This window comes from Panthera tigris, chromosome B1 (genome assembly GCF_018350195.1).
Source record: "Panthera tigris isolate Pti1 chromosome B1, P.tigris_Pti1_mat1.1, whole genome shotgun sequence".
NCBI lineage: Eukaryota > Metazoa > Chordata > Mammalia > Carnivora > Felidae > Panthera > Panthera tigris.
The window spans coordinates 126,900,874-126,922,468 of NC_056663.1; the positions used below are offsets into that span (position 1 = coordinate 126,900,874).

Sequence of the window (21,595 nt, forward strand, 5' to 3'; positions counted from 1 at the left end):
AGAGACAGATGAAAATCTAGGGTAATAGATGGCAGGGAGAGTCAACGGTGAATTTCAGGATTTATATATATCCCTAGTTATGAGATTTTCTCATCATAGGACTGGTCTTTATATCACCTTAGTTTGGATTGATGAAGTAGTCTGTTAATGTATAGCCTATAACCCACCATATCTTTTTAAGTCTACAGATATTTTTACTGAATTTTGGGTTGTCCTTGCCTATAAGTTCTCTTTAAACCTAAGAGACATTCCTGGACAGTATCATTCCATTTGGTAAATATTCTCTGTTCTTTAGCTTTGATTCAAGACTTATTATTCACTAGTTATCTGTACTTGCCATCTATTAGACCAAGTACTTAATGATTCAAGTACTTTATCTGATTGAATTGCTCCTTACTGTTTGCAATGTCTGCCAATTAAATATCACCTGCAAATTTAGAAAATTGCTCCTAAAGCCATTCACTAAGTCATTTTAATCTACATAATTTATTTCCTTTCACAGATCTCTTTTTATCCTTTTCCTTCATCAGTGTTAAAATCCTTCCTTATCAACAACAAATATTTGTGGGCATTTTCTTCTTCTCTACTCACACACCCACAGCTTGTATGATCTCCTATATCTATGCCCTAACTCCATCCTATATGCATATACAGTGGATTATTTTTGAGCACTCACCATTCAGACACATTCTTATAACCATATGTACTTTTTGAACTTCATGACTGACTATAGCTGACTTACTCTGGGAAACTCAATTAGTCCATTAATACCTGTTTAGTTTACATTAAGAATTATAATCTTAGTCATTGTCCTATTTAAATTCTCTATAAGGACTTCCTTTCTCTATACACATTTTATCCTGACTCCCTTTGCAAAGCTACTTTTTCATTTCATATCTCTGTATAGGCATGTGCGCAGGGGATGAGTTCTTTGGTGAGTAAAGTCTCATTGGTGAATACAGATATTTCTTTTTTTTTTTTCTTGTTTTTGTGGTTTAAGTATTTTATTTGTTTTCTTTTTTTTTCAATATATGAGATTTATTGTCAAATTGGTTTCCATACAACACCCAGTGCTCATCCCAAAAGGTGCCCTCCTCAATACCCATCACCCACCCTCCCCTCCCTCCCACCCCCCATCAACCCGCAGTTTGTTCTTAGTTTTTAAGAGTCTCTTATGCTTTGGCTCCCTCCCACTCTAACCTCTTTTTTTTTTTTTTCTTCCCCTCCCCCATGGGTTTCTGTTAAGTTTCTCAGGATCCACATAAGAGTGAAAAGTGGATACAGATATTTCTAAGCATGGTTTACAATAATGGAAAGATACACTGGAACTGTGTAAGGATCTTTTGCATCATGGGGTGTCTGTAGGCACCTCACTAAGAACCCCCTTCATCTACAAGCATGGCTCCTGTACATTGCCATCTCCTGATCCCAGTGGATGGCTTGCTCAAGAGGCAGCTTTGACCTTTTCACAGCTAACTCCTTCTGCCTTGTCTAAGACCAAGGGATACATTCCAAACTTTACTTCTTAGGGAATGGAGATGAATATGGTGGTAACTGTCATGCCTCCTGAAATTTGTTCTGGTGGCACTGATAGGCCCAATTTTATGGGGCCTATCTTTATGCCTGATGTTTTTCCCAACTGCTCTTAGCATTCCCCTTTCCTGTGTGGATGAGCAAGGGGGCAACTCACCACATACTGAAGTCTTCTGAACTCTCCTCCCAAAGTGGGCTCTCTCTTCCCTCTAGCTTTTTTGTTTGTCCTAGTAGCAAAATAACACCAGCCCTCCTATCCGGGCTCAGGTGCAATAATTTCAGACCTTAAACAATCATTTAGTGCATGATCTTCATATTAATCCAACAATCCCAATTTCATTGTTATAATGGAGGTTACAGGAATATCTATATTTCCTAAACTTAGGGGCCTGAGACATCATTGTCATGGGTTCCAGATGCATATTTACTAATTGTTCCTAGACAGTAATTCTAGAATGTTCTTCAGGTACAACAAATCAAAATGTCTACAGCCAAGCTGTATATCGTGTTTGTCCTTTCCCAGTCTTCCCTCTTTCTAATGCCCTATTTCTGTCATTGAGTGTCTGTCTGCTCATTCTCCTCTGCCAAATTTCCCACCAAATCTCAATGCCTCCTTTTCTTCTCCTCCAAGTTATCAACTTCTAGTAATTATATCTTGGGATATTTATTGTTTTCTCAAAATCATTCTTTTTATTAATCTCCTATTTCTGTTGGTTTAGTTTAGGCACTCCTTTAGTCCTCTCCAAATTGTTGGAAAAGTCATCTGTCTTTTTCCTTCTTCACTCCATGCATCCTTGGGCCTACCTCAGCTATCTTTCTTAAACACAAATTAAATCTTATTTTTCTCTTATGTAAAAACTTTTCATATTTTTCACTGGCTAAGTGATAAAGTTTAAACTCTTTAGCATGGTAAACATGCTTTTAGAATTATCTTATTGTTTCCTCTCACACTCCTACTCATCTTGGAGACCTAGCTCAAATTTCTCCTCTTCTGTGAAATCTTTTTAGCTTCCCAGTGGAGGCTGCCACTTCACCCCTGTGTTGCCATGGCATCCTGTGTTTATTACTCTAAGGCATTTATCACACTGTGTTTTAATTATTTATTACGCACGTGTCTTCTGCATACACTATGAGATCTTGAAGGCAGGAACAATGTCCTCCATTCTTTTGAATCTATGATGTTAGGCGCAGTGCCCCGAATATAGCATGCATTCAAAAATGTGTGGAGATGAACAGATGAATATAAGGCATTCTGCTTGACATACAGAATAAACATAACATCAACCCTCTGTTTCAAAAAATGCAAAGAAAAAGTCTCCCTCTGTCTCTGTCTCTGTCTCCTTTCTCTCTGTGTGTCTATGATCCAAAGGGGCAGTTTGAAAAGTGGAAAAGATGTACTCAGAAGACAGGATTACCAAGATATGGGAATGGTTTGAAAGCCTTATGAGTTTAACTGGGGTTGAAAATTTAGGAAGATGAACAGAGTAAAGACAGTCAAGGCAGATTGAAGCTGAATGATATGGAGTATGATAAAAACGTAAGAAGGAAGTGATACACAGATTGCAGAAAATAATACATGCCTTTTTCAGGAGTTTTAAGTTTTTTAGAAAGGGAAAGAAAAGACAGGTTTTTGAGAAAGAAAAGTTTTTGACTTTAGATGTACAAAAGTTTTTAGCTCCTGTCCAAACCCATTTCCATTTAATCTTATTTTTTGTCTTCTACTCATACCCATTCTAACTCCATCTAAACCTTCTTTGAATGTGCAGGTCCTAAAAGCCTGTGTTGAACTGTTTCCGAGTATTATTTCCCTCACTGGTATGTGGCTTGGTTTATTAAATACTTTTCTGGCAAAACTTACATTAGAACTCTCTTCCCCTCTGTATACTGGTAAGGGCATCAAGCATTTGGATTCTAGATGCAAACTGCATGCCTGGGTTTGAATCATGAATTTTCCACAACTTGGCTAAGACCCCGGGCAAGTTACTTTACGTCTCTCTAACTCTGTTTCATCATCTGTAATATTGGTATAATAGTAGTGTCTACCTCATAGGGTTGCTGTGAGTATAGGGAGCTAATGCATGCTCCCTAATGTACACTGTACATTGTAAAGTATGTACAATTGTGTCAGCAATAGTAAGCTTTTATATAAGTGCTAATAATTATTATTTGGTTAATTTCAAACGTTACTTTTTTTAAAATTCCCTATGGTACCTGCATTAATTGCCAATGCTATCATACACATTGTTCACTGAAGTTTGTACCTCTAATTCTAATGATGCTCTATTTTTCTAAGAAACAGGCATATAAAATGGGTCCAAGTTATATAACACAGAGCTGCCACTTTTTCCTTATAGAAGCACTAACTACTCATATCTTATATACTTATCTTTTTAAAAAACTTAAAAAAAAAATTTTTTTTAACGTTTATTTTTGAGACAGAGAGAGACAGAGCATGAATGGGGGAGGGGCAGAGAGAGAGGGAGACACAGAATCGGAAGCAGACCCCAGGCTCTGAGCCATCAGCCCAGAGCCCAACGCGGGGCTCGAACTCACGGACCACGAGATCATGACCTGAGCTGAAGTCGGACGTTTAACCGACTGAGCCACCCAGGCACCCCTTTAAAAAACTTTTTAAATGCCCTACTCTATTACGGTAGATTTCCTTTTAGATTTATGTTGTCTATCAGTTTCCTCTTGAAACTCTAAGTTCGTATCTTTTGTACCTTTATCTACTGGGTTCCTTGTATTTTCTTATGGATTTTATGACCTCTCTGTGTAGAAATAAAACAATGATGTTAACAATACATCATACTTTTGAAAATATTCTCTGGCCTGTTGTTTGTAATTTAATTTAGTTATTGTAGTTTTTGACTTATTGGTGATTTTAATGTTTATATACATGGAACTACTGATCGTTTCCATGTAATTTATTCCATTACTTTAAACCTCTGAGGGATACCTTTTGTTTTGCCTATCTAGTATCCATTCTTCCCATTTCTAATAACAGCATCCCAATTTTCTTGGGGAATCGGCATTCCCTGATGCTTACTTCCTCTGTGCTTGAGGTAGGCACATGGTGCTGGCCTGGCACTGAGGGCACTGCCCTTTCCAGCTGTGCCTGCACTGGCATGTGTATGAACCTGAGGCTCTTTGCTAGAACTGTTGGTAAAAGAGAATCTGTTTATACCGGGAGATCAAAGAATGAAATCTAAGTCTGCCAAAAAGTCACCTTGCTAACAACAAAGGGCAGACTGCCTGAGAAATGAGACAACGCAAAGGAAAGTGGCGCTGACAGATGGAGAGAGAGCAAGTCCTGAGGAAATGAGCCTGGGTCTCATCCCTGAGAGTTGTGGACAACTCAACTGTCTTTTCACTCCAGCTGGGTTGTCATTTGCAATCAAAGATACGTAATTAATCTAGCTTGGAAAATATAGGGAGGTTATTTTTAACATAGAGAATTCCTAAGCCAGTTTTCAAGCAGTGAGGAAGAGGCAAAGTTGTGAAAGAGATTGAAGATGTAAAAGAAATAGGAGTAAAGAAAGGTAGAGGGGCAATTTAAAATTCATTCCACCCTGATTAGCCTCAGATATATCTGTCCACCCCAGATTCCTTACCTGAATTCTAGACTTGGATTGCAATTTACTTGTTTCATATTCTGTGTGGACGACTTCGAGTAGATACATCCATGTTGTTAATAGAATGGGCTTTGAAGTCACACAATTTCCATTCATATTCTAGTTCTTCTACTAATCAGCTGTGTGCCTTAAGAAAGTTGCTTAGACTCTCTGTCCCTGGGTTTTCTTATCTATGTAATGGGATTAATAGTTGAATCTATTTCACAGAACTATTACGAGGATTGAAGGAGTCAGTACCCATAACACTTTGGAATAGCACGTGGCTATCTTAAAATGTTAGTTACTATTTTTACTCATTTCCAAAATATTAGTTTTGATTCTACACTCCCCACTGTCTACCCAAATATTTCCTTAGTTTTCTCTATGCCGGTAAATGATCCCACTCTCAATTCAACTATAGTAAACTAGGAGTGACTGAATATAATGAGCTATATAATCCGTGGACAAAAAGCTTAAAACGATACCTGTGAAAGCCCAAGTTTAGCCTCTCGATAAAGATGGAAATTTCCTTTAAATAAGGCCAAACCAAGCAGGCTATAGTAGCTTAATTGTTTTAACAAAGGAATAATGAGATGCCACTCTAAGATTTTAGTTAGAGGAATTTTATTATGTAATGTATGTCTTAAAAGATCACTTGACTGCTAGTCATTCTTTTAAGTACAAATATTTTCTAGATACTGAAGTTTCAGTGGTAAAACAAATGCATAGAGTCTTTGCCCCAATTAAGCTTACATTTTAGGAGTGGAAGACAGATGAAAGAGTAGGTACATAGCAAGATGTTGATATGTGTTATAAGTTACAATCAAACACGATAAGGGAATAGGTAGTGCAGAGGGTAAGTGTTGTTTTGAATAGGGTGGAGGACCTCTCTCAACTTGTCAGCAGAGACTGGAATAAAAAGTGAGGTGGAGGGAGAGATATCTGGGGAAGAGAACTATAGGAAAATGGGACCGGAAGTACAAAAGGCCTACGTTAGCAGGCGTGAGAAAAGCATGATAAGTGACAGAGAGAGAAACAAGGTCCTAAAGGGAGTGAGGAGAGCAGAATATATAGATGATTTTAAGGATAGTTTTTACTCTACTCAGGATGGGAAGGCTGTCAAATGGTTTTTAGTAGAGGAGTGACTGCTCTGTTAAAAATATACTAAAAAATAAAATAAAATAAAATAAAATAAAATAAAATAAAATAAAACAAAATAAAATCCTAGAAGAGACACTGATAAAAACAAAACAAAACAAAAATAAAAATATACTGAAGGCAGTCAAGAATGGGAAAAGGGGGAATTACTGGAACTCGATGGCTCTGGGGGAGAGAGAACCATGAGCAGAAGTAAGGTAGTGAGTAGAAATGGGGAAACATGGCAAAAAAGGGAAGTCTTTTTCTGCTGCTGTGGCTGAAAAGATAAGATCTAAAGCCTTGAGTGAGAAGATATCATTGGCTTTGCTCTTTCTCTTTGCTTTTCCTCATTTAATCTATCAGCAAAAGCCTGTTTCTCTTTGCTCTTCTGATCTAATCTATCAGCAAATCTTGCCAGTCTACCTGCAAAATAGATGTTGAACTCATTTTTTTTTTTTTTTTTTAACACAGTGCCTGAGAAACATTTTACAATCTATCAGAGTCAGCAGATGAGTCCCATTTGCCTTCCCTGCAACACATTCCTACTTCATTTTCTCGGTTAATCTTCAAAATAACTGCATTCCCCAGATATGGACACTGCAACTGAAAGATGTTAAAAACTTTCTTAGGCTCACATGGCTAAATATGTGTTACCAGTACCCACAACTATATCTATCTCAATCCAAAGACTATGTGGTACCACTAAGGATCAGAGAGTAAGTGCAAGGATTTGGAAGCTGAAAAGTAAGAAATCTAGAGACTGGCACTAGATTCTCAGTCTTTACAGTAAACCATGAGCTTTAACACTAAAAATGAGAACGGTGTCAAGGATGGAGAGTGGGACTAGAAATAGAAATGTGAAAAGTATGGAAAATGTTTGTAATAGCAACAATGGAGATTAAAATAAAGAATCAGTGTCTAATGAATTGAAGGACACTGGAGAATCAGTGAAGGCTCTATTGATGACATTAGCTACTATGGTATTGAAGTGAACCAGTCAGTCAGGTGCCATGACCTTCCATAGCAATTACCCATTATCCATGTGCAGGATCACAGAAAATGGGAACAGAGGTGAACAAGGGAGGCATAGAAAAATATCAAGAAACTGAGGATGCCTTGGGCACAAAATTACCCTTATTTTGAGTGAGAATTTCCAGAAAGTGAGAATTCGTGTGCATCACTTTCATGATTTCCTAGAGGCCATGAAGTTTGTCTGTTTTCTCAGATATTCAGGAAACCTAAGTTTTGTTCGCATTGGTGAGACCCTATGCATGCTACTTCCATTCTGTTTTGTTTTGTCAATTGCGTGTGTGCTTTCTGAAGACTTGTCTTATCACCTCCACCAGACAGGCTTCTCCATATTTTCTTCTCATGCATTGAAGACTTTGAGACCTGGCTACATATTCCTCTTTACCCCCAAACCTACCAACCTCCTAACAGATTTCAGTATCTGTGTAGATGTCCTGCACAGCAATCATTTTGGGCCATTTCTTAAAAATAGACTTTACTTTTTAAATCAGTTTTAGGTTTATAGGAAAATTGAGCATAAAGTACAAAAAGTTCTCATATACCACCCCCTTTCTCTGGTATGCTTCTACACCCAGCACAGTTTTGTTGTTGTTGTTGTTGTTCTGTTATTAACATCTTGCATTAGTGGAGTACATTTGTTACAACTGATGAGCCAATATTGATACATCATTATTAACTGAAGTCAGTAGTTTACATCAGGGTGTACTCTTTCTATGGATTTTGACAAATGCATAATGTCATGGATCCATGACTATAATACATACAAAATAGTTCCTCAGCTCTAAAAATCCTCTGTGCTCCACCTATTCACCCTTCCCTCTTGCCTCATTTTGGGCCATTTTAAACTTCAATTCCTTTTGTCTCCTCTACTATTCTGCCATTATCTACAAGGTCAGCATTTACATTTTATCTCTAGAACTTCTACATTTCAGTCTCTGGTTACCTCTCTTCATCCTACTAGTTCTTTCATATTTTCATTTATACTTTACCTGGATTTCAATTTTGTATTGACATTCTGATTAATTTTTCCAAAATTTTATCCAAGTCTATCTCCCCAGTCATGACCATACTTCCTTGAATATTAGCTTTTCTTTCATCTCACTCCTTGCAAAGTTCAGATGAACTCAACCTTGATATGGGTGTTTTAATCTTCTCTGCTCTAATACTTGGGCGTTTAGTCCCAGCTGAAGAAAGTCACACTTGTGCAGACTAGCAGCAATGAAATGTGTCAGTCTTCCATAAACTTTAGCTCAATCCTCAGCAACACTGATTCATCCTTTTATCTATTTTGACTTAGCAGTCACTATCACTTCCCTCAACAGCTATTTCAAAGCCTCCCACTTTCTTGTAGACTATTTCATAATACCTGTCCCCATTACTGTCAACAGACTTCATCTCCTATTGTTATCAAGACATCTGAAGTGATGAAATATGATCTTCCTTAATCTCCCAACCTATTGTCTGTAAATTTAAGTGTTACCAGACACATTCTTAAAATGTTGTTTTTTTTTTTTTCAGTATCAAAGAAACATCCTTACCCCATTAAAATCAATTCTCAGTCTAAGCTTTTATTCTATCTTCCCGGGGATCTTTATCTTTCACATGTTAACTTGCTTTTCTTATATTAAATTCTCCTTCTTCATTTTTCTTCCTCAGTTTATAATTATACTCAGGTTTCTCTTAATCTAAAAACAAACCAACAAAAACTCCACCAAAACCAATGACCCTTTGAACTATTAACTCTTTCTTCTTTCTTTCTTTTCATCCCTATCCAAACATTCTAGAAGGGTAGTATACATGTTACATTCACTTTTCGCCTCCAAATTTTTACACCCTCTCTGGAAATCTGGCTTCTTTTCCAATCCTGCTACCAAAAGAGTTCTGGTTTAGGTCACCAACAACTTCCCAAGAGCGAACCTAGTACACACTTGACCACCCTAATGACTTAGAAATTTTTGACATTGATAGTCACAGCTTATTTTTTTAAGCTCTCTTAGCCTAACTGACCTCTTCTCCTGTGGTTTGGTCATACTTCTCTGAATTATTCCGTTGTTTTTCTTCATAAACCCTTCTTCTTCCAAGAATTCTTAAGTGATCCTCAGAGTTTCAACTTAAGATCAGCCTATTAATCTTCACTGTCTGATTTCTTTTTGGCAATCTCATGCATTTTCATGCTACCAACTACTCATAGGCTGAGGACTCCTAAATATATGCCTCTTATTGGGCCTTTTTGGTGAGGTTCAGAGTCCTCTGTATCTGTGAATATCCCCCACACACATCCAACTCATCCTTTTCTAAACTGACCTCATTCCTTTCCTCTCTAGATCTTTTTTTAAGCAATCTTTTCACTTCTATGGCTAAGACGGCCATAAGGGCAAGACCATGTTTTTTTTTTACCTTTGTGTCTCTAGTGCTTAACTTACTGCATAGCATATAGTGACCACCAAAATGAAACATGTTTATTATAGGTGTCCTTATATTATTCACACTTGCATTCTTCCATTGTCCCTTGACTATGACATTAATACTTGTTAATTGGCATATGTTTAAAAGTATTTACAAAACAACCAGGTAAATATATGTTTTATATGGTGAATGCATTAATGAATTAAAATACCCATAAAAGGAATATATTTACACTTTGAGATTAAGAACTGCCAAACCTCATGTCAACCATTAAAAATGAGGAAATGTGTAGCCCAGTACAGATGATTTCTTCTGTTCAGTCTTGGGGATACTTTGTTGGCATTGTAATCACTAAATAGCATCTTATTATCAATTTCATTATTATGATATATCAACCTTTGAAAATGTTCTTTATGCTTGTAAGTAGGAAAAGTGACAAAAAAGCCAGGAATTGTTCTAGAATTTTAGAAATGGGAGATAGGATTCTAAAGAGGGCTATTTTAACTTTGAAACATTACTGTAAATTAGTTGCATGCTAAGTATAAATATTTCATCCTAATTTTACACATCTATAATTTAGTCTACTTGCTCTTCCTTCTGTTCTGTTTTCTAAGTTCTGGCTTTATTCCATTGTTATATCTGTTTTCCTTGGGGCTAAAACTCCTGCCGTAGAATTTAGCACTTGGTATCATTTAGGATGAAGAAATATCAAACTTCTTTCTTCATATAACCCCCAACGGAATTTTAAAACTATGTACCTTTTCACATTCATCATTGACACGTTACATTTACATTTGTTTAGACAACGGTAAAGTGTGTGATTTCTAGACAGAAGTGGTCATTTATCTGTTTTCCCTCAACCCCACCCTTTCCATTTTTACTTTGCTATGTACTGTGAGCCTTATAGGGATGGGAATCTGCACACTACTTTTCCCAGGCTCCTCTGCCATCTGGCTTGCTCTTAATTTCCACCAGAGTGAAGCTGTTGAGGGTGTCCGAAAGCAGAAGAAAGAGCAGAGCCTTCTGTTTTAAATGGTTATTTCAGTGGTTGTAGCAGCAGCGGCGGGAAGTGATTGATCCCTGACTCCCGCGTCTGAGGCACAGGCTGCATCTTTGTGGAGGCCTTAGTTAAGAGGTGCTTCTTTGGGAGATACACAATCAACTAGAGGGTTAGTGACTCCTGATAGCTTTGTTTTACTCCTTCTCCTTTGCTCCGCCATTCCTTCTAATATCTTTGTGATCAATCTCTGTATTAAATCTCTTCTCTTTGCAATTTCAGTAGTTTCTGTGTCCTGACTTGGATACAGGCTTATGTGTGTTGTGTTGTAAATATTGACATTTTAAAATAAAATTGTCGAGTCATTCATTCAAATGTATTCATTAGAACATAAATATCATAGTGATTTAAACCACCACTTTTCTCTAATTGGGGAAACATTTACATCATTAAAAAAGTTTTTTTTTAACGTTTATTTTTGAGATAGAGTGTGAGCAGGGGAGGGGCAGAGAGAGAGAGGAAGACACAGAATCTGAAGCAGGCTCCAGGCTCTGAGCTGTCAGCACAGAGCCCTATGTAGGGCTCCAACCCATGAATAGTGACATCATGACCTGAGCCAAAATCGGACACTTAACCGACTAAGCCACCCAGGTCAGGTTCCCCTACATCATTTTTAACAATCTTTGAACTATATTTATATTCTACTCTAACTTCACAAAATTTTTATGCAAATATAATACTATAAATGTGTGCTTAAAAGTCTTTTTTGATCACCAAATTATATTTTTGCAACAAAAATATGTATGCAAATTAAAATTAAAATCTCACGTAACCTGTGACCTTAAATTTCAGGTGTAAAACATTTCTTCTGAACTGAGTCATCATTATATTAGTATACAATATATTGACTCATCAACTATAAAAGTGAAACTATTATAAAGCAGCTGTATATGATATTTATAGAATTTTTAGTTTTTAATTAATTTGCACATCCCATGAATCAATATTAATTATGGTTTGAATGTGGTAGGGGTGAGCATCATGCTACATATTTTCATTTTATAGAAACCTTATTCATATGAATTAATAGATGAAAATAGGAGGAGTTTTTTGCTTGTTTGTTTCTTTGGTTGGTTTAGCAATGCCATTCAATTATTTCAAATTCTACCTAGCTACATGGTGATCTCTGCATCAAAAATATTCTTTTTTTTTAATTTATTTAAAAAAAAATTTTTAACGTTTATTTATTTTTGAGACAGAGAGAGACAGAGCATGAATGGGGAAGGGTCAGAGAGAGGGAGACACAGAATCTGAAACAGGCTCCAGGCTCTGAGCTGTCTGCACCGAGCCCGACGCGGGGCTTGAACTCACCGACCGTGAGATCATGACCTGGGCCGAAGTCGGCCTCTTAACCGACTGAGCCACCCAGGAGCCCCAAAAATATTCTTTTTAATGGGGCACCTGGGTGGCTCAGTCAGTTAAGTATCTAACCTCGGTTCAGGTCACAATCTCATAGTTCTTGGGTTTGAACCCCACATTGGGCTCTGTGCTGACAGCTTGGGAGCGTGGAGCCTGCTTTGGATTCTGTGTCTCTGTCTCTCTCTGCTCCTCTCCCACTTGCGCTCTGTCTCTCAAAATTAAACATTAAAAAATTTTTTTAAAAATCTTTTTAATGATCTGGCATTTGACAAGTTAATTAGGTTCTTTTACTTTCTTTTAATTCTTTCTTAGGTAAAACGGTCTGACTTGTAAAGGAATTTCAGTGATACCAGTGTTTCTATTATGCCATAATTTGGTACATCAGAGAATATTTATACCCAGAGCCAAAAGTCAAAAAAAAAATTTTGCATGCATGAAAGTAATGCCCTTATTTTACAAATTAGGAGAAGGGTAATTACATAAAGGTTAAGGGAAATAAAAACGAAGATCATGTTTCAGGTAGATAATTTTTAGGATAGATTACTTATAGATATTGACAATATAGAAATTTATTCCCTGTCAAGTTACCTGTATCAGTTTTCCCTTAAAATTTTTCTAGTGCATCAAAGTAAGGTATGAACCTAAATAATAGAATATCTAGCTGTATAACTCACAGTTCATATTTTTCTGTTTTCTTACTATTTTGTATTTCTTTACTAAACTTTATATACTTGTTATTTCTTAGATAGTGTTCTCTCTGGTATTCTCAATTCTCAGTTCTTCCCCTTTAAACCAGGAGAAAATAATTTATCAGTCACATTAACCCACCCTTAACAATTTCTCCTATTCTGATCAGAACATATCTGTCCCTTATCTATTTCACATGGGAACATCTTTTGGACAGACCTGAATTCTCATAAATTTTAAGAGCATATTAATTACAGAAAGTTATAAAAGTAGGAAAGCAGATGAGGAATAGAGGAGACTTTGCCACATTCTTAGTTTTTGTTGTTTTTTTCACTTGTCTTGTCTTTTAGATTCCACTTATAAATGAAAATATATGGGATTTGTCTTTCTCTGACTTATTTCACTTAGCATAATACCCTCTAGGCCCATCCATGTTGTCACAGACGGTAAGATCTCATTTTTTTTTAATGGCTGAGAAATATTCCATTGTATATGTAAACCGTTTCATCTTTATCCATACATCTATTGATGAACACGGGTTGTTTCCGTGTCTTGTCTATTGTAAATAATGCAACAAATATTGGGGTGCATATACCTTTTTAGATTAGTATTTTCATTTTCTTTAGGTAAATACCCAGTGGTGGATTACTGGATCATATGGTATTTCTTTTTATTTTCTTCTTATTATCTTTTTAAATTTTATTTATTTATTTATTTGAGAGAGAACAAGCTGGGGAGGGACAAGGAGAGGGGGACAGAGGATCCGAAGGAGGCTTTGGGCTGACAGCAGCGAACCCAAGCCTGATGTGGGGCTTGAATTCATGAACTAGGAGATCATGATCTGAGCTGAAGTTGGATGCTCAACCAGCTGAGCTACCCAGATGCCCCTCATATGGTATTTCTATTTTCATTTTTTTGAGGAGCCTGCATACTGTTTTCCACAACACTTGCACCAATTTATTTTCCTACCAACAGTGCACACATGTTCCTTTTGCTCCATATCCTCACCAACACTTGTTATTTCTTCTCTTTTTGAAACTAGCCATCAATGTGAGGAACATCCTTAGTGTTTGAAATAGACTTTATATATATATATATATATATATATATATATATAAATTTTATTGCCTATATATATAGGCAATTCTTTGCTCTCTCTGGCTGCATTTTCCTCTCTTAAAAGTATGTATGTAACTGAGTGCCTGACTTCTGGTTTTAATGGAAAGACCTTTTAATATATGAGATCAACCCAACTCTGACTCATGAGTGCCACCCCTGGAAAAATCAAATAAACTTGGAAACTTTCCATGCTTCTTCTTTGACTCTTTTTTAATGTGATGGTCTGTCCATAATCATCATAACAGACTCCTAGAAACATTCTTTTAATTTTGGTTTTCTCTTAGGAAGTTAGTCAGTTAAGTGGACCCATGTAGTTTAACCCATGTTGTTTAAGGGTCAACTGTATTTACTGTTATTTAAAATATACTTATTCATGAAAAATGTCTACACTAGCAGAAAATATATAACAGTAAAGCAATGTTGTTTTTGTTTTTTTTTTTTGGAAGTCTGTCATAATGTTATGCCATTTCAATGGTGTTATTTTGCTTTACAGGGGTAAATAAGTCTATGAAAATTTCGATATGATGAATCTTATTGGATTACCTAAATTACCTTATGATATTTTACTATATTATCATTCATATAATTGAATTCACAGGTTTATTTTTTGGAGATTAGAATTTACATTTCTATCAATAATAGAATAAAGTTAAGGAAAATGTTATGTACCCTCAATATGTTAGCAGTCATATTTTAATGTTGACTCTCCTTTCCTTCTTTTTTGTTTATTAAATTTTTAAGTTCATTTTTGAGAGAGAGGGAGAAACAGAGTGTGAGTGGGGGAGGGGCTGAGAGAGAATCTGGGGGAGGGGCACACAGAATCTGAAGCAGGCTCCAGGCTCTGAGCTGTCAGCACAGAGCCTGATGCTGGGCTTGAACTCATGAACCGTGAAATCATGACCTGAGTGACCTCATGACCTGAGCCGAAGTCAGATGCTTTTCTTCTTAAAATGTTATCTTCCCTTTGCTTTCATGACACCACATTTTCTCGATTTTCCTCCTATCTTTGCCTATTCCAGCAAACTTTTATGTTGGCTTATTCTTCTACATCTGAAAACTACCTAAGTATTTCTCAAAGCCTAGTCAGAATGACTAAATATCTCCTTGGATAAAATAAAACTCTAGTTGCAATGAACAGAGTTATAAGTTGGGGGGGGGGCTAAAAGTCATTCATCAGTTACCTTCTTTAAGCCTAAAGTTTTGCTTTATAAAAGGACGGCACTGAACTTTACGTTATCCTACAATAATGGCATGCTCTTACATGTAAATATGAAAACAATTAAATTAAATGCTTATGAAGACTAGCATACTAGTGCTTATGTGTGGTTCTTATATAATAAATTCTTAAAATGTTTTTGTAAAAGTTATAGTTGTAAGTAGTCTTTGCAGTAACATTCTTGTATTCCTCACACAAAAGTGAAAAAGCAAGTCTCAAAAATTTAACTAAATTTAGGAGCAAGCCCACAAGCCTAAAGTCAGCATCAACAACATTAGACTAATTCTAATGCTTATTTATCATTAACTTGCATTTAGCAAATGAAGTTTGTTAGCATTAAGAATTTTATCTGTAATCCCTATAAAGCAATTTTTATAATGTCTTTGCTTTTCTTTGTCCTTCGTTTTAACATAATTGCTCATCTAGGTTCAGATCAGGCAGGACCTCTCAGAAATACAAAGGTAGAATATGGGGTTTGTGGGTTTTTAATGTAGGAATACAAGATAAATTATCATGGTTTTAATAAGAGGAATGAGAATTGATCATTCCCCCTTTCCTATTGAAAATATTGATACTAATTTTTTTCAAGTAAGTCCATGTGTAATTCGTTTAATAAATAAACCAAACTCAGTAAGGTTTTAATGGCTATAAAAACAGCTTTATTATTTTTCCTACCACTGTCTTCAAAACCTTTTATTTTTTCTCTTTCCCATTTCTTGGGAACAACTTATTCAGTTCCTTTAGCTTTCTGAATACTTTAATGTATTTCAGAAATAATTCCAGTTCTGGCAATGATGAGATAGTTTTCCTGGATTAACCCAACAAAGAATAACAATGATAAATTCTGTATCAAATTTAAAAAACACACTAGTTGAAAGGACTGGAGATCAACCAAAAGCAGGAAGAAACTGAAGGGTATCTGACCCCTGAAAAATGCTAACTACATTAGGAGAGAACCATTTTCATATGGCTTATTCATTCAAGACCCACCTCAGTTTAGGTGATAAGGGGTAACTAGAGCACAAACAGAAAGTCAGAGCCCTATAAACATCATATGTCAGAAGATGGAGTTTGATGTAGCCAGAATGGCCAGAAATTAAAACAGAAATCACAGAGAGGAGAGACCCATGGAAGAATGGGCCAAAAACTTGTGAGTAAGCCTCTCTCAAGTCTTCGGCTGACTCTTAAACTGCACATGTAGGAGAATGACTTTTTAAAAAATCAGCAGAAATTAACAACCAGAAGACTAAAGGAACAAAAGATTATAATTACTGCCTACGGCAAGGACGGTAGAGATTAAATTTTGAGTCCCTCTAAGTCACAAGGATTTGATGAGAGCCACAGAGTTTTCGTAAAAACTCCAGAAGGCTATGCTTAGGAATAGAAGGATTGCTAAAACCAATGGATTTTCCCTAAAAACTAATATAAAAAAGACCTGACTTAACAGCATGTAAAACCAAACCTCAACAAGTTCAGGGGAAACCAATAATTGCCTAATAAAACAAAGTCAATCCTCTTCAGAGCATGCAACCTCAGAGACATAATCTCAAGTCTTAATAATGTATCAACCACAATGCTCAGTACCCAATCAAATGTGAGAAAACAAAAATGTGGAGAACTAGAAAAATGTAGTTAACAGCAAAAGCGGTCAACACAGACCTATCTGGAGATGGAAAAGATGTTGAAATTGTAGCAGACAAGGACGTTAAAGCAGCTATTGTGAACATGATGAAGGACTTACAAGATGATCAGAATGATAAAAAGGTGTGGAATTTCAGAAGAGAAATGGAAATTATTTTTTAAAACCTGAAATTCTAGAACTGAAAAATAAGCTATCTAAAATAAACTTATTACATGGACTTAGCAGAAATTGGAGATTGTAGAAGAAAGAATCAGTCAACTTGAAAGCAGATCAAAACAATGTAAAAGTCAGAGAGTAAAAATGTAAAAGTCAGAGAGTAAAAATATTTTAAGAAATTAAATAAGATTTCAGTGACCTAGAGACAATATTAAGAAGTCTAACTCGAATATTTTCTGAGCCTTAAAAGGAGAGTGAAGAAAGGGAAAAGGGTAGAAAAAATAATTATAGAAATAATTGCCAACATTTATTAGATTTTGTGAAACATATCCTGGAGTTTAGTGAATCCTTAGGAGAATACATACAAAGAAAACCACATCTAGGCATATCATAGTTAAACATCAAAACATCAAAAATGAAAAAAAAAATTGTAAAAAAAAAGCCACCCCACACTAAAAAAAGGAACAAAAGTACAAATGATGTCTAACTTCTCATCAGAAACAGCATATGACAAAAGATTATAGGAAGACATCTTTAAAATGATGAAAATTAAGAAAAATTGTCAACTCAGAGTTTTGTATATATGAGTATCATTCAAAACTGAGGGCAATAAAGACATTTTAAGGTTAAAAAAGTTGAGAGCCACTTGGACTGAACTTCAAGACATTCCAAAGGAAGTTCTTCCGAAGTAAATGATTTCAGATAGGAGCTCAGATAAGTAGAAATAAATAAAGAACCTTAGAAATAGTGGATAAGTAGTTAAATACCAGAAAACTTTTTTCTCTTTATATCTATATAAGACAACTGATTGTTTAATAAAAAAATATTACATTTCACTGTGGAGTTCTGACCACAGTAGCTATTATGACCACAATAGCATAAAAGATAGGGTGGTATAAATGAAATTATATTGCTACAAGTTTATACCTTTTTAAAAATGTGAATGATATTAAACTAGATAGAATGTGGTAAGTTAAGAATGCATATTATAATCTCTATACTAACCACAAAAACAGAAATACAAAGAGATATAGTACAAAGTCAAAAGAGGAAACTAAGTCAAATACAAAAAAATATTCAATTAACCCAAGGAGGGGCAAAAAAAGAAAGAACAGAGAGGAAAATGAGACATATATAAATCAACTAGTGAATAATAAACCTGAACCCAACTATTCAAAAATTTGTCAAGAAGATATAATAATTACAAACATGTGTGCACCTAATAACAGAGATTCAAAAAAATGAAGCAAAAACTGACAGAAATAGAGATAAGCAAATAGAGAAATTTAAGTACCTCTTTGAAAAATAAAAGAACAAGGATAAATATATCAGTAAGGATACATACAAATGTTTAGAGTGCAAGTTTGGCAAAGGTGAAGCCTTGTTCTAGATACTTTTCTATTATAAGAAACACTTTAAAAATTAGCTTTATTTTGTCATCAATTTTTCTTTACACAAAGTTCAGAAAATAGTACTGGCTGAAACTTTTGCTGACTTTTGCGTTCAACATCACCACTTAATGTTTTGCCTTGCACTTATTTTACATGAAATTAGCTTCTAAAAGTTATAGTTCAATCTTTAGATAGGAGATAGATAGATAATAGAGAGATAAATGCTTACCTTAAAGACCAGTTCTCCTACCAAGCCATTCCATGTCCCATCTTCTTGTGGGCTTCCATACTTGTGATCCGGTGCAACATAAATTTCATAGTTAAAACCCAGGTAGTTAGATAAGGCATCCAAAACATCAATGGAGAAGCCCTGGTATTTCTTCGGCTTACCCAAGACATTTTCAGAGACCATTACAAAAGGTTCTTCCTACATGGAAATAAGAGAAATCCTTGATGTCAATCTATAGTGCTCCCTAAAAGCAAAAATTAAGTCTTCAAAGAGTTTTGCTTAGAAACAGCTTAAAAATTGCCTTTGAACTTTGAGAGAATTAACTTAGCAATATAACTTATGTGTTATTAATGTATCACACTATTGAACAATGTTTTATCACTGAATTTCTTTTCATCTCTCATTTAATTACTACCGTATAAAAATTAGATGAAAGTAACTCTAAAACTTCAGGGGCTATGAATTCATTTTTCTTGCCATCTTAAGACCAATGTAAGGTTCAAGAAACTCTAAGTTTATTGTATCCTGAAGCATTTATTATCTATATATGCCAAAAATATGTTAAATAATATTTTAACAGATATAATCTACATAAACTCTCTGAAAAGAACAAAAAATTCTAAGAACATATAATTTAACTAAAATTTATAACATAACATTTACTGGGAGTTTCTTGATAAGTAATTTTGAAGTACAAACACATTTCATTGCAAAAATAGCTTCTCTACTATTGCTATGAGAAATTCACCTAAGTTTTTGGTAAATTGTGTAATTTAGCAAATTTAGCAAATTGGTTTCTGCTTCTACCTCTTTTATCATTCTGTGTTTGTGTCCTCTTACATTTAACAAATAGACTCCTTTCACTTTTCAGAACACCTGGTGTTAAGAGAACTCAGTTGTTTTGAAACATGCTGGCAGACTATAGAAAATCAGATAACTTACTCCTTAATTTCCTAAACTTGTTCAAAAACCTTTTAGAACAGTAATATTTACAGATAACCATCCATACATCTATATCTATGTCTATGTCTATGTCTATGTCTATGTCTATGTCTATGTCTATGTCTATGTCTATATCTATCTATATCTATATCTATATCTATATCTATATCTATATCTATATCTATATCTATATCTATATCTATATCATCTATATCTATATCTATCTATATCTATATGTACCTATATACATAGATAGATATATATCTAGCCCTCCTGGCAGGTTAAAATCTATCTATCCTGGGTCTAAGCCAGAAAACCTAAAGATTTTATCCTTGGATCATCCTTCCTTAGGGACTCGCAGATGAGACTTCATTGAGATGTACAATAATACATTTACTTTGGCTTTCAGTCAAAGACACTAAGTAAGTGCTTATAGAGTCACTACATCTATTATAGGAATTTGTCCACCATAACATTCAGTTTTCCTCTAAAAATTACCATGATATTAATTTTTGGATTGTTTAGAGCCAAGAGAGCTTCATTTTGCTTCAGTAATACCCTTTTCTAAATAATTAAAACAAGGTATCTAATTCTTTTGGTATCCTATTTCACTTTGGATACCCAGAGAATCAGTTCAAAGTTCAATGCTCACCTACAACTGTGTTGATATTGTTGTATTTGCAATGTTTTTTAAATCGTGGTTTTCTAAATTACTGAAGTTTTCTCTTTTTAAAAAAATTTGGTCTTGGTCAACTGTTTTTATCTTACCTTAGACTAAAATAAATCAGTAAATAAGTAAAGGAGGTGACTGCTATTTGTTCTCCAGGAGCTGTTCTCTTTCTCACTAATTATGTACATGTATATGCATATGTGTGTGTGTGTGTATCCATATATTTATGTATTTATGTATTTTTATTTTTAGCACCTGAGACTAAAGACAATCCACAGTTCTTTTAGGCAAGGTGAGACCATGTGACTAATTCTGGCCAATGCAATGTAAGCAGATACTTTGTACATTGTTCTTCCCAGCTGGAATGAACACATAATGACTAGGGCTCTGATAACTGTTTACAGCACACCTAGTAGAGAAACAAGGCAGAAGTCTATGTTCTTCACATGTGAAACGCAATACCAGACTCTAACTCTCTAGGACTCCAGAATGTGAGAAAAAAGAAATTTCAATTTTTTTTTTTAATTAGTAAGCTCCTGATTGTTTTTCCATTAGAGAAGTACTTGATGCTAATGAACATTGACAAATTGATAGATCAGTAGAAGAGAGGTTTTGAGAATGAATAATAATTTCTAATAATACTGATTTGTTTAATCTAAATGATATCAAATGAGAAAAAGGTAAGCAATCAATCCTTTCAAATTATATGTAAAATACAGAACATCTTGATGATCTAAATATTTCTACATTTTAAAATGTATACTAATCTTTCAGATAACTGACAGAATTTGCTACTGTCCATTCAGTTGTATGGACAAAATATAAACATAGCCAATGACTATGCAGTGTGCAAAGAGTCTGAAGTAGGCCATGAAGTCAGGATCAGAACGAATTAAATAAATGCAAAAAAAAAAAAAAAAGGAAGATTATATTCAGAAGAATGCAGATAAGCTTAGGAAATTCTAGAATTCTAGAATTAGAATTAGTCTATATTTTAAACACCTATCCATTGACAAACAAAAGGAAAGATGGTTCATAAAAGATCTTACTTGACTGATTCCTCTATCAATAATTTTAGACCATATGTATTCTCTATTTATCCATGGACCTCACAATCCAATATATTTCTAAAGTTTAACGGCAATTTAGTTACCAGAAAGCTGAATATCCTCCTCAAGGTGATAGTTAAACAATTAAGAATATTAATTAAATATATTGTAAAACTAAATGATCTGTGTGGCACAAATATTATTCTGATGTATGCTTTGATATGAAATTTTGCTGCCTTTTTTTTTCTTTTTTACTCCTCTCTCTTTAGAGAAATTGTTTAAAACACTAAATTATATTTCCTTAATATGCTAAATTTTCCTCTCAAAATTATTTTTAATTTCAATATTGAAAGTGAATC

General features: G+C 34.8%; 1 protein-coding gene across 2 annotated transcripts in view; it reads right to left on the reverse strand.

Annotated features, from left to right (window-relative positions):
* The window catches only part of GRID2 (glutamate ionotropic receptor delta type subunit 2), a 1,443,376-nt gene that overhangs the window by 317,763 nt on the left and 1,104,018 nt on the right, over nt 1-21,595 (reverse strand). For both annotated transcript variants that reach the window (XM_042984179.1, XM_042984178.1), the window contains one exon: nt 18,576-18,773. In XM_042984179.1, the coding sequence (XP_042840113.1) occupies nt 18,576-18,773 (198 nt within the window). The remainder of the gene's footprint in view (nt 1-18,575; nt 18,774-21,595) is intronic.